The sequence below is a fragment of the Stylophora pistillata genome, chromosome 3, assembly GCF_964205215.1.
Source record: "Stylophora pistillata chromosome 3, jaStyPist1.2, whole genome shotgun sequence".
NCBI classification, from domain to species: Eukaryota; Metazoa; Cnidaria; class Anthozoa; order Scleractinia; family Pocilloporidae; genus Stylophora; species Stylophora pistillata.
Window position 1 is genome coordinate 22459246 of NC_142521.1, and position 12962 is coordinate 22472207.

The 12962-nt window shown below is 38.5% G+C and overlaps 2 protein-coding genes across 3 annotated transcripts; one reads left to right on the forward strand and one right to left on the reverse strand.

The window, feature by feature from the left end:
* The first annotated feature begins 2399 nt into the window (after positions 1-2399).
* Positions 2400-5704, forward strand: LOC111342926 (riboflavin transporter 2). 2 transcript variants are annotated; one of them, XM_022950049.2, is made up of 3 exons: positions 2400-3803; positions 4254-4439; positions 4877-5015. In XM_022950049.2, the coding sequence occupies exons 1-2, from the start codon at positions 2628-2630 to the stop codon at positions 4392-4394; spliced, it is 1317 nt and encodes a 438-aa protein (XP_022805784.2). In that variant the 5' UTR covers positions 2400-2627; the 3' UTR covers positions 4395-4439; positions 4877-5015. The 2 variants fall into 2 exon arrangements, with proteins under 2 accessions (XP_022805784.2, XP_022805787.2); XM_022950052.2 differs by lacking the exon at positions 4254-4439 and having other exon boundaries at positions 2409-3803; positions 4877-5704.
* Positions 5705-8861: 3157 nt separating this feature from the next.
* LOC111342925 (solute carrier family 52, riboflavin transporter, member 3-B) lies at positions 8862-12613 on the reverse strand. The gene is made up of 2 exons (XM_088755409.1): positions 11192-12613; positions 8862-10260 (listed from the first exon to the last, which is right to left on the reverse strand). Exons 1-2 carry the CDS (start codon positions 12380-12382, stop codon positions 10075-10077), a joined length of 1377 nt encoding a protein of 458 aa, XP_088611535.1. The 5' UTR covers positions 12383-12613; the 3' UTR covers positions 8862-10074.
* Between the last annotated feature and the right edge of the window lie 349 nt (positions 12614-12962).

Genomic DNA, 12962 nt, shown 5'->3' on the forward strand with positions numbered 1-12962 from the left:
TAATAATTATGACTATCTCATCTTATTTCATTCTAGCCTTCCTTATTATTATCATTAAATTTTTGTACTGCCTTGCAGTTTGAATATAAAAACAATGAATAGACAAATTTGTCACAGAAATCCGTAAAAAAAACAAAGAAACAAACAAAAAGGGCTCTTTCCAAATTTATGGAGACTAAAGATTCCTATATGGAGCCTGATGTGATAATGCTAAAATTCAAACACAGCTAAGTTGAACCAAATTGATCCAGTTCTGCATTATTGTTTGTAAACTTAGAAACTTAAGGACTTTTTCTCCTTTACAATGAAAATCTTTCATTTTCCTTTTACTCTTTTCTCGTATATTTTTGTCTTTTTATGTTATGTTTCTTTATTTTCATTTTATTTCTAATGTGATTATATTAAGTTAAGAAAAGTTTGACCCACTATCAGGCAGGTCAAAGGAATATCTTGTAGAATATCTTGTAGGGATATAATAAAATAAAAAAAATGTGCAAGTGTGGACCCTCAATGTTCACAATGAAACCCATCTGTTATCGCCATACGTCTGTCTCCTTTGGCACTTTAGTAAAATTTTATTTCACAGGCATCACACCACTTGCTCCCTGGTTGATATCTCGCTTTCTTTCTTCCCTGCACGTCCAAAATTTGATATCTCAAAGGAATATCTTGTAGATATATAGGAAAATAAAATAAAAGTGTGCAAGTGTGGACCCTCAATGCTAGTACCCAATGGAAGTAATAATCGTTTTTATTTTAATGCTGCCTTATGATTGACATAACTGCCTTGCAGTTTGTAGGTCTCAGTGCAAATTCTCTTCTGAACAACTAACATTTCATTTTCATCATTTCACACTTTCAACACCCTTCACCCACCCTCACCCTTCCTTTCCCCTTATTAACCCACTATTTTTGTGGAGATTTGGGAACCGTTTTATTCAAAGGTTGCTAGATAAATCTACTGCATTTTTTAAAAAAAGTTTTTCTTAAAAAAAAAAAAACAGTCGATATTCAACCACATCGATATGACAATGTTACTTTCTGGTTCTTTCTGAGCACTATTTCAGAGTCAACAATTCTTGGCAGAACAGGATGCATCTCTTGCACACTTATTGCCTTTTTGGTTAGCAAATTGTTTCATTCATCAAATGAGGATATTTCTCTAATAAGCAGTCCACTGAGTCAGGCATGGGTGTACCAGATGATTGTTCAAGGAATCTTACTAGGCAACAGGATCTATGATTCAACCACACAAAACTCTCCTCAAACCTTTGGTGTGCTACAACCTCTGCAAGTCCCTAAAGCACTGAACAGTATCATTGACCAAACCACTATGGGTCCTGAACTCCCTCTCAGCTTTAATCCTGAAGCAATTTCAACTTCTGTTTTCATTTGAGTTCCAACACCATTGTACTTATTCCAACTTTCCCAGGAATTTTTCTCTTTGATGGCACATCCACGAGAACAATGGATTTCGTGTAGCTTTTGCTGAGTAGCAGCATTCATGGGAGCTTCTCTCATGCCATATGGAAATAACTAATTTCCAATACACTCTTAGGAATGTAACGAATGTTAAGTTCCAGCGAAAGAGATATGTAACGCAATTTCTAACTTGAGCTGTAGCTATGCATAGGGTAACGCGATATTTTGCAGCGTTTTCAATTTGTTCATGTGACACCGTGTAGGATGGTTGTGCTTTCGCTTCACCTCGATAAAAAGTTCCATTTTTCTTCTTCGATTCACATTTATTACCCAAAGCATGGTATTATTTACATTCTATCAATATGAATCTTTGCTTATTATCTAAAATAGAGGTAAATTATACTCAAAGAAATTAAGCTTGGAAGGCATGTGTTCCCTTACCGAGTACTGAAAGTTGTTGGCTCTTGAGCAAGCAAATAAACATTTCCCAAAAATAATACGTTCAACATTTCGACGAGCTCAGTTTACAGAAGTTATTTTCAAATAGCGTCCTTACATTTCAGTTTGAAAGGCAAAATATATCCACGAATACACAGTTTAAAGAGCGTCGACATTTCGGTGATCAAACAATCGAACGGCTCGCCAACGACAACATCAACATGCTCACGCAACGCATGCGCAGACGTTTTTCATCCCTGTCTCGCAGTTATGCTTCGATGCGAGCCGGATTGTGTTCACTATATGAAGCCCTCACTGTTCCGTTTGTAAATGCGCCTGCAGTTTAGAGGTCATGAGAGCTGTCCCTAAAGTGTAAACATAGTTAGTAGAGGGGGATAGCAAACAGCTGTATAAAGAAAGAGAAAATTCTAGAAGAAACTTTATGTGTCTACGTTAGGATTTTCCTACATTAGGATTTTTTTGGGCTAAAAAAAATCTGTTGGAGTTGTTATGATTGCTTTTCTCTCTGGAGTACAACCTCTCCCCCTCCCCCACAGTAATCGTTTTATCTTACTGTACATGACACTTCGTACCTTCCGCCAGCTTTTGGTATCAACCATGTGCGTTTCACCTGCGTGTCACAGTGTCAGAAAAAAATGATTGAATACATCATTTAAAGTTCAATATTTGTATCGATCGTAACACTGCTTTTACAGAAAATCAACAGAGAAGGCATAGGAATATAAAATCACCTTTGTAACACAAAAATGGCCTTCAGGGAAAATGTCATGAAGCGGATTAAGAATGCTTTCACCAGCGTCTCCGTGATTACCTACGCACTCGTGGTAATTTTTGGTACGGGTTCGTGGATAGCGGTGAACGGACTTTGGGTTGAGTTACCCATTATTGTCCAACAAATTCCTGAAAGCTGGTCTCTACCGTCCTACCTGACCGTAATAATCCAACTGGCAAACATAGCTCCGGTAGCTTTTACGCTGGGAAACAAGTTCTTCCCTCGTGTGGTCCACGAGATTCCCGTCATTTACATCAGCTTGGGTATTGGCACGGCGTCCTGTGTTTTACTGGCATTTTTCTGGAAGGAAACGTCGTACATCGCTGGAGCTGAACGAAGCACAGCACTTTTAGCTCTGTGTTTCTTTCTTTCCATGGTTGATTGTACCTCGTCTGTTACGTTCCTACCATACATGGCAATCTTTCGAGAAGTTTACATGAGCCCATATTTCGGAGGCGAAGGATTGAGTGGTCTTTTGCCGAGCCTAGTGGCATTAGGACAAGGCGTGGGAGGAGGTACCCATACCTCTTGTCCACAGGCTCCCCTGAACACTACAAATGGAACTTCAGCCAACAATACTGACTCTCTCCCTGGTCCAAACTTCCCTGCGGAGGGGTTTTTCTTGTTCCTGGCTGGGATGATGTTAGCATCTGGGTTGGCCTTTCTTGGGTTGAATCACCTTCCGATATCAAAACGGCAGCAAGCAGAGAAGAACTACGATGAAAATGGCCAAGAGGCTCAGAGTTTTGAACAAACCATGGAACTTGTTTCCGTGGAAGAGCAGAAGGACAGCAGGCAAAATTCATATGATCAAGAAGACCATGCAATGGAACGTCTGTCAGCAGGTGGCACTGTGTTCCTCATGGTGATATTAGCTTTAGTCAGTGGCCTGAGTAACGGTGTCATACCAGCCATCCAGTCATATGCCTGTATTCCTTACAGTTACTACATCTATCATTTGACCCTCACTCTGTCCAATATTGCCAATCCTGTCACCTGTTTTGTGTTTCCATTTATTCGTACCACGTCAATGCTGATCATAGCAGTGCTTAGTTGTGTCTACTTTGGAATGTGTACCTACATTCTCACTGTGGCATCACAGAGTCCAAATGTGCTTTTGAGATGTGATGATTCCGGTGCTGCCTTGATAGTAAGTACATAATGTAACATGTTCGTGTTAAGTTACATATATTTACTGCTGTCAAACCTGTGTTAACTTCACCTCTACTGAACGGATTTGGTCAACCTTTACTGAGTCCCAGTGGTCCATCTGTATTGTCTTCTACCTGTTTATAATGATCACTTAAAGCAAATTCTCCCGAAGGGAAGACTTTCACTTAAATTTTTGCTGCATTGTTTTGATGAAAAAAATTGATATTTGTAAAACTAAAAATCTTTTTGAGTGCCTTTTTTTATTTTTGATTGCTCATATTTGAGAAAAAGTAAAGGGAATAAGGGATCAAAACCAATTTTTGCAAAGGAAATTTCTTGACGAATTGGTAGAGGACTCTAAAGAGAAATTACTGTTTACAGGCTGATATTGTTCAACAAAAGATTTTATTCTATAATAGCAATCTTTGTATGCAATTCATTTTTTTAGTACAAATGGCGTTTTAAAATTCATTCTGCATTGGAATTATCTTTGATCACACATATTTGCGGAAAAGAGCAGGGAAAAGGAGATCTAAGTCAACTGTTTTGGCTTTGGATTGATATTCCTGAACTGGTGGAGGACTCTTAGGATACAAGTTACTGATTGCAGGCTGACAGTAGTCATCAAAAGATGGTATTTTATGATGGAAATCTCAATATACAATTGGTTTTTCTGATGAACATAAAGCCTTTTAAAATTATTTTTGTAAACTGGAGAGATGTCGTGCACAAAGTTGTGTTATCTAAATATTCAGGCACTAAAACAGTTTATGTCTGTATGTGTCTTGGTTGCCTGGTGATGTCTAAGTGCTTGGTTATAACATCTTTTCTTTCTATTAGTAAGACCAATATCTCCTATTTAACTTCTTTAACAACAGCAATTGGTGGTAAAATATTGTGCACTATGTTAAATTGTGCATCACACTTTTAAATTTGATACTGAGAAAGATTTAGCCTCAATTGTTTCTTACTCTGGGGGATGTAGTATTCAAATAACACATTTAAAGACTTTTGTGCCGTGGCTTACTCTGATACACTTGATTTACAAATTTTGTTTCCTTTCTTCGGAAGGTTTTCATCAGTGTCAGTGCTGTTGCTGTGGTAACCTACGTCAAGGTTGCCATTGGAGGAATCATGCGTGAGAAAGGTCGTAAGCACCTCTTGTGGTATGGCGTTAATGTTCAAGTTGGGTCTTGTGCAGGTGCTCTGGCAATCTTTGCTCCAGTAAATGTTTACCATTTCTTTAAGCAAGCATGAGAGCTACCGAATGAGAATAGATGCATTTTTTTTCCAAGGAATAATTATGTTGGATATTAAGAGTTAAAAGTGTCTTTAAACCTTAAGCAATCTTATGACATTTTAAAGGAATTTAACAGCCTTTTGATGCATCTGTTTTTTGTGTGGTTTGTTGTTGTTGTCGTTTTTTTTTTCCAATGCATTGCATCCATTGGTAGGCCTCCATGCTATTAATATTTTGGTTGTCATGGCACACAAAAAAGTTCTGTAGTCTAAATTTGCATCAATTATTTTACAGCTTTTTTTTTTCAGCTACTGAATTTTATCTCCAGTGACCAGTTTATGATCATAGGTGACTTTAAAAATTTTGAGCTTTGGGTCAAAATTAACTAAGAGAAAACTGAGGTAAATTTTAACATATTATGTTAAAACAAGAATTGACTTCATTCTGGTTGTTACGTAGATGTCAAATTCTAACTTATATTTATCAGAAAGTTTTAAGGTATTAGTGGCTCTTTCACTGCTTATGGTGAAAGATACATTGTTGGAACTAACATATTACAAGTAAATTGTTGGATTCTTAATGTTATGAATTTCTTTTTAATCAAGAAGTGGATCCTATTTAGGGTGAGAAAAATTAAAAAGATGTTGAAACGTTCCCTGTTTGGATGGATGTTGTCCTATTTGTGGCTGTTGTCTATGAAAATTCATGATTGTTTTATCACCCCTAGACTGCCTCCAGAGATTAAGAGTTCTAGTACTCGCTATTTTTTCAAAACTGCAATTTCAAAGTTACATACATACATACATTTATTGAAGCTCCCTTTACAGAGCTTTTCAGCCACAATATATTAAAAATTACAATACAAGACGAAGGAATGAAATGTAATAACTAATGAAATTAACTACAAGGGAAATAAAGATAAATCAATTTTTCGTTAAAAGCATATTTACCAGTCTCTTCTTAAAAGTACCAGAGTTCATTACTTCTTTAAAGTCTTTGGAAGTCTATTCCAGCAGGTAGCCCTTCTATAAGCAAAAGATCGTTGCCCAGTTTTTAATCTGCATCTCGGCAGATTTAGATCTTTTTTATATTGCGTATTTCTGTCATGAAGTTCTGATCTACATGTGAATTTCTTAATAAGATAGCCAGGAGCTCTACCATTCATGCACTTATGGACCATAATGGAATTGTACAAAAAAATTTATCAGAAACGGAAAGCCATTTAAGTGACTTTAAGCCTTCGGAAATGTGATCGTATTTTTTAAGACTTAGAACTATCCTGCCAGCAAAGTTCTGAACCAATTGTACTTTTTTTACATTAGTTTTGGGAGTATTACCCCAAACGGTCGAACAGTACAACAATTTACTGAAAACAAAAGCATTAATCACGGTAAGTTAGGTCTGAGGTTAGTGTGCAGCCCTCCATCCCATGTCACCTGCCTTGCTTTGACTGAAACATCAAAACATCCAGTATTGAGCATTGGCAGGGCCTTCATGATGTTTTCTTGGGAAAGCCTCATTACTTGTGCTATGGATCTGTCCACCCAGGAGTATAAGATGATTAGGGAAGCCTGGTAACCATGCAATGGACTGGGCTCCAGTCAAACAGTGGTGGGGGAGTGGAGGAGTATAGGGGAATCCTTGTTTACAATATTTGCCTCATTAGCATAAACAGTTCAGTTTCTGATGGAGCTAAAACTAAATCAGCTCCGAATATCGAAAGGTCAAAGTACGATTAACTCGGCCAATGAATACGAGCCTGATGCATTGAATACTTTTTGTGCAACACGGATTTAAAAACTCAAAATTTTACATAGAATGTATGAGCTCATTAGCGCTTTTGCCACCCATAAATTTTGCAGTTTTTGATGGACTATTTCTTTTTGAATATTACACCCAAAGAGCTAAAAATTTCACCATGTACTAAGGTTTACTTGCTCTTTAGCTGCCTAAAGTCAATTTGTATCTAACATGCTTCATTCTTATCGCAAAGCCGTATGCAAATCAGCAAAAATGTAAACAATGACGTCAGTATGAATCCGCCTATATCGGTAGTCCCTTTAAGCCACTGGATCCTGGATAAGCTCTGGCAGGGTGGGGAATTTTGCTGCTAAGCCGACCTCACCTTACCTCTCTGTGCTCATGACCAGGAGTTTTAGGATTCTTGCCTGTTTATTAGTGACCACTTCTGTAAATCAAAAACTGGAAACTTCAACAATTTGATTCTGTTCCTGAGTTGGTTTACTTGAAAAAAGCTCAGATGTGGTTGTGTTAAAAAATCTTGAGATTCCTACCCTTCCCTTACCTCGCATGCCTATCAACCACCAACGGAAAAACTGTCGGCATGACGGACGTTATTTTATCACCAAAATTTCTCTGGCTCAAGTCAGACTATGGTTCTCCACATAAGAAAACATCCCTTTACCCATACCCCAAGGGAAGCCTTGTCTCGATCCGATTTGCATGCTTCACAGAGGATCAATTCGTTATTCACAAACACCATCCAAAAAAAACTGATGTAGCTAATGCTCTCAATGATTATTTCACCGATCTTGTTTCTGAGAATATACCATGTCAGCAGGAGGGCGTAATCGCGATTAGGTCCAATAATACAGGAGTTCAACTTCACTCACGTCACTGTCGATTCAATCTGTAAACTGTTAGCAGCACTTGACTCCAGAAAGTCCACTGGTCCCGATGGTCTATCTCCCAGGATTCTCAAGATTTCTTCTTCAGCAATCACCAAATCACTCACTACCATCATTAACAGGATTATTACTAATGGTTGTTGGCCTTCTGAGTGGAAACGTTCAAATGTTGTCCCTGTTTTTAAGAAGGATGACAGAAGTGATAAGGCCAACTATCGGCCAATATCTTTATTGCCTGCAATTATCAAAGATCGCCGAACGTGTCATCTACGACCAGTCGTATAAGTGGATTAAAGTCAAGCTTTGTGACTCACTTTCTAGATTTGTAAAAGGTCATTCCTGCAGCACAGCACTTATTAAAACGACTGAGGATTGGCGCTCTTCCCTTGATCAAAAACAATGCCGTGGGGCTGCTATTACCATCGATCTCATCAAAGCCTTTGATTCTATCTGTCATGGATTACTTACTGCCAAGTTGCGTGCGTATGGTCTAGGTGACAACTCTGTTAAACTGGCAACCTCAGAATAGCTCAGCCAATATCGAACAGTAAATCGAATCATAAATCCTTTATCTACCTAGTTACTCGTATGTGGAACAATCTCCCTACTAAACTCAGGCAACTTGACTCCATAAACAAATTTAAAAAAGCTAACGAAAACCAATCTTACTAGTGACACATTGTACAAATGTAATATATGTGAACAATAGAGTTATCTCTACCGTTCTTTGTATATCTTAGTTTATTTTATTACCTAATTACCCTACCGACCTTTTATTTTTGTTTTTTTTGTTTTTGTTTTTTTGCATAGGTATTTATTTCTCGCAGTTTTACCACTATGCTGTTATACATTACCAGTTCTTCATGTTAAGCATTTATTTTTAGTATGTTTATCACGAGTAATAATACTTTACTAGTTACTGGAAACCATGTTACCAAATTATGTATTCTTTTTAGGAAGTATATTATCTTAAGTAATTTATATTCTCGTTATATTAATATCTAGTTACTGTATGCCTTTAGTTAACTGTAGACGTAGAGTTTTATATATTCGAATGCACTTAGTACGAGTCGCTGGCTCATTGTACATCTCGAATTGAAATAAATTTATCTATCTATCTAAAACGGTTTCCAGAGTCCTTCTAGCGTGGCTATATAAAAGACTACTATTCATCTTTTAGCCCTCAATTTTAATAGTAACAAGACCAGTTCTGAAGCTAGTGCAGGTACAGTTGTACTTGAAACAATGTATTTCACCGCAGAGAATACTTACTTCTGAGGGAATTACAAAGAGCGAAGTCTGGGCACTCGCGCGTGCGTCATCTGTACGGCTCTAACTAAGCTGCATTTTGCGTCAACACTGTGCAGCCATTCTCGTTGTATCAGTTAAAAGTCATTAAATTTTTCCAAAACCGTGGGCTCTTAACAAGTTCGCCACTGGATGAAGGTGGTGGCTTAGCGAGCGTTTGTGCGTAAAAATCATTGGGAAAAAATGTAGTCTAACGGGTTAAAATGCATTGTAATGTGCCGAGTCTTCCTAAAATCTATATTGTCTAATTTCAATTCGCTCATTTTTCGCTGACACGTGATGGTTAGATATATCTCTCTCCGTAATTAGTTAATAATTATTTGCTAATTGCACAGCTGCTTATTTTTTCTTTTTTTTTTTTTTAACTTTGAGATCCAAGCTGCCCTACACATGAAATTTTAGAAGATATCAGAATACACGGGCTGCACCTATACTGAGCGAAAAAGCGTTCCTGATTAAGGTGTACTAAGGCTGAGTAATCTAACAATCTGAAAAGCCTAAGTGTTAAAAAAATTTCTAAGTCTCTAAGACTTTGCAATAGCTTCCCTCAATATAAAACTCACGAATTTAAGTTTTTTCTTCCAAAAAGCTTTTATTAAAATTTTTTACCTCAAGAGCTTTGATTCACTCAACCAATGGAGAGGCTGAATCGGTGATCCATCGGCGAACCGAAAAACTTCAATGGCGTTATCTAACACCCTGAAGAGTGATCACTAACTCATTTTTTTCTTTTTATGAATTGAAAAAGAAACCTGTTTGAAACCTCCGAGAGAAAGTGAACATTCTCATTCCGTTAATGGAATTGAAAAAATAAAAATAAAATAAAGTGAAACTTCTTTGACGTTGCCTTTACTTCGCAGAGTTTCTAAACACTGCAACTCATTCTCTTCTTAAGCAGCGGCGAGAATCTAATATAATTTGTGACCTAGCTCCGGTCTTTCGATGCTGTATGCTATGCAGGCTAAGAAACATACGGTAATATCCATACATAAAATTGTATTTTAGGAGACCTGCTGCACTAGATTAAGTTCACTTCAAGTTCCAGCCTATACAGTATTCCCACAGGAATACTTTCACTCTTGTTTAAAGTAATGGTAGATGTTTACTGGAGCAAACATGGCTAATGCACCCACGCATGAGCCAATCTGTTCACTTACGCCATACCACAACAAATGCTTGCGACCCTTCTCTCGCATTATTCCTCCAATAGCAACTTTAATGTATGTTACCACAGCAACTGCACTGACACTGATGAAAACCTTTAAGGAAAGAGAAAACATATTCATTGGTCATAAAAAAACTTAGAATACAACTTGAGTCGGCTTAGTCAGTCACTTTTTACTAGTGTTCTCAATAAGAAGATCCCTTATTGATACTCAATTTACGACTAATACAACGGTACTACCGAATAGCTCATCATTAGCGAGTCACAGGGTTCTCGAGCTCAATCAGAGTTCACTAATCTGTGAAAAACAAAACAGGTGCATTGTAAAAACTTAATTGTCTTACATCGTCTGAAATTGCGGCTAGATCGCTGAGCTGGCCTACCGCGCATAGAAAAAAGAAGTCATTTAAGACGAACCGGCAAGTAAATCAGTGTTAACCACACAGCCACAAACATTTTTTCAATAATTGTTCCTGGTTTGCTTTCGGTCTGTGTTTAGTCTGTGTCCACTTGAATCAAGGATTTTAAAATGAGAAATATCTGAACGCCCCTCGTGAATGTTGTTGTCGCCCTGAGCGCCAACTTGAGGTGTGGCAGCTAAACAGTGGGAGACTTTACATGATAGCGAGACGGATTGTGTTCCCAAGAGCCCTAGAAATTCAATTCATAAAATGCCCCAAACACTTGAACTGACTCTATTGTGAACCCAAGAAGCTACTTGTCGTCTTTGTATCGACGCATCACGGTGTGACTAACCCAGAAAACTGTCTCTCTCTCTCTCGAGAATAACTCACGAAACGTAATTATAATTATGGATCAGTAAAGAAATAGTCCAGAACGATACCCTGAAGCCTAAAGAATTTCGCTAAAATTTGGCGGGATTTCAATCGGTTTTGAGTCAAAAGTAATCACTAAGGTACTACTTGAGCAGTTTGGTGTGACAACTATTTAAATGAAGCGAGATTGCTTAAAAAAAGTGGCCAAAAACGTGATTGGTTAATGACTTCATCAGAGGATGTACTTACAATCAATACAGCACCAGAATCATCACAGCGCAACAACACATTTGGACTTTGTGATGCAACAATGAGAATATAGGTACACATTCCAAAGTAAACACAACTCAGCACTGCTATGATCAGTGTTGAGGTGGAGCGGATAAATGGAAACACAAAACAGGTGACAGGATTGGCAATATTGGACAGAGTGAGGGTCAAATGATAGATGTAGTAACTGTAAGGAATACAGGCGTATGACTGGATGGCTGGTATTACGCCATTACTCAGGCCGCTGACAACAGCTAAGATAATCATCAGGAATATGGAATCTTTTGTGGTCGTGTTGTCGGGATCTTTGGAACCTTGATGAGATTGTGCATTTGAACCTGAGCTGTTCTGTTCGTTAGAGACAAGCTCTAAGGTGGAACGCTGGCCTCCATCAGGAGAAACTTCGTAAATCGTCTTCACCTGCTGTCGTTTGGCCACCGGGAGGTAATTTAACCCCAGGAAGGCCAAGCCAGATGCCAACATCATCCCAGCAAGGAACCAGAAAAATCCTTCGGCGGGGAATTTTGGGCCGGGTCCCCAACTTCCTGAGTCAGTGCCGTTGGAGGTTCCATTTGTGATGTTCACGGGAGTCTGTGGGGGGCTCTGACTGGGACAAAGGGTATGTGACCCCCCTCCCACGCCCTGCCCCAATGCCACCAGACTGGGTATAAGACCACTTAAACCTTCGCCTAAGAAGTAAGGACTCATGTAAACTTCTCGATAGATTGCCATGTATGGTAGGAACGTAACAGACGAGGTACAATCAACCACGGAAAGAAAGAAACAGAGAACTAAAAGTGCTGTGCTTCTTTCAGCTCCGGCGATGTACAACGTTTCCTTCCAGAAAAATACCAACAGAACACAGGAAGCTGTCCCAATACCAAGGCTGATGTAAATGACGGGAATCTCGTGGACCACACGAGGGTAGAACTTGTTTCCTAGTGTAAAAGCCAGCGGAGCTATGTTGGCCAATTGGATTATAACAGTTAGGTAGGATGGCAGAGACCAGCTTTCAGGAATTTCTTGGACAATGATGGGTAACTCCACCCAAAGTCCGTTGATGGCAATCCATGAAGCTGTGCCAAAAATGACAACCAATACGTAGGTTATTATGGAGATATCAAGGAATGCTCCCTTGATGTGATTCTTGAGGCTTTCCAAGACTGGCATCTTGACGGAATGTTATGCAATCGCCTTCACAATCCTGTTCCTTGCAGTTTTTAAGTTTCTCAAACGGCACCAACTTATGGCAAGTTGAATAAATCCTAGATCAAGCTAAATTGTAAATCGTATTTATAAATTTTGTAGGCCTGTTTTTCCTCTTGTAAAGTACAATTGATTAGTTGATGGCGTACAATGTCTGTATTATATTCCCCGTTACGCATCGATTGAGTGCAGTGCGTGTACTGGCTTATATTTATGAGAGAACGATCTGTTAGTGGTTTAAAGGAGGTGGGGGAGGGGAGGGTGGACACCTATTAAACTTGGGGCTATCGTGGTCTCATAAACTGCTATTTATCCTCCTGGTGTCTTAAATTTTTCAATTATACTTCACTCAATATTAGAAACAGCCCTTTTTACTTATCCCTGATTGAGAATAATTTGAACACGCTTTTCCTCAACTTCCCCACTCTACAGAGGTAAAAGTTTATTTGAATAAAGGGTCTTTGAACTCTTGCAAGAACTAACGCGTGTTAGACTTTTGGACTTAGGTCACGTTTTTCTGATACCAAGTCAAAAGAAAAATAAA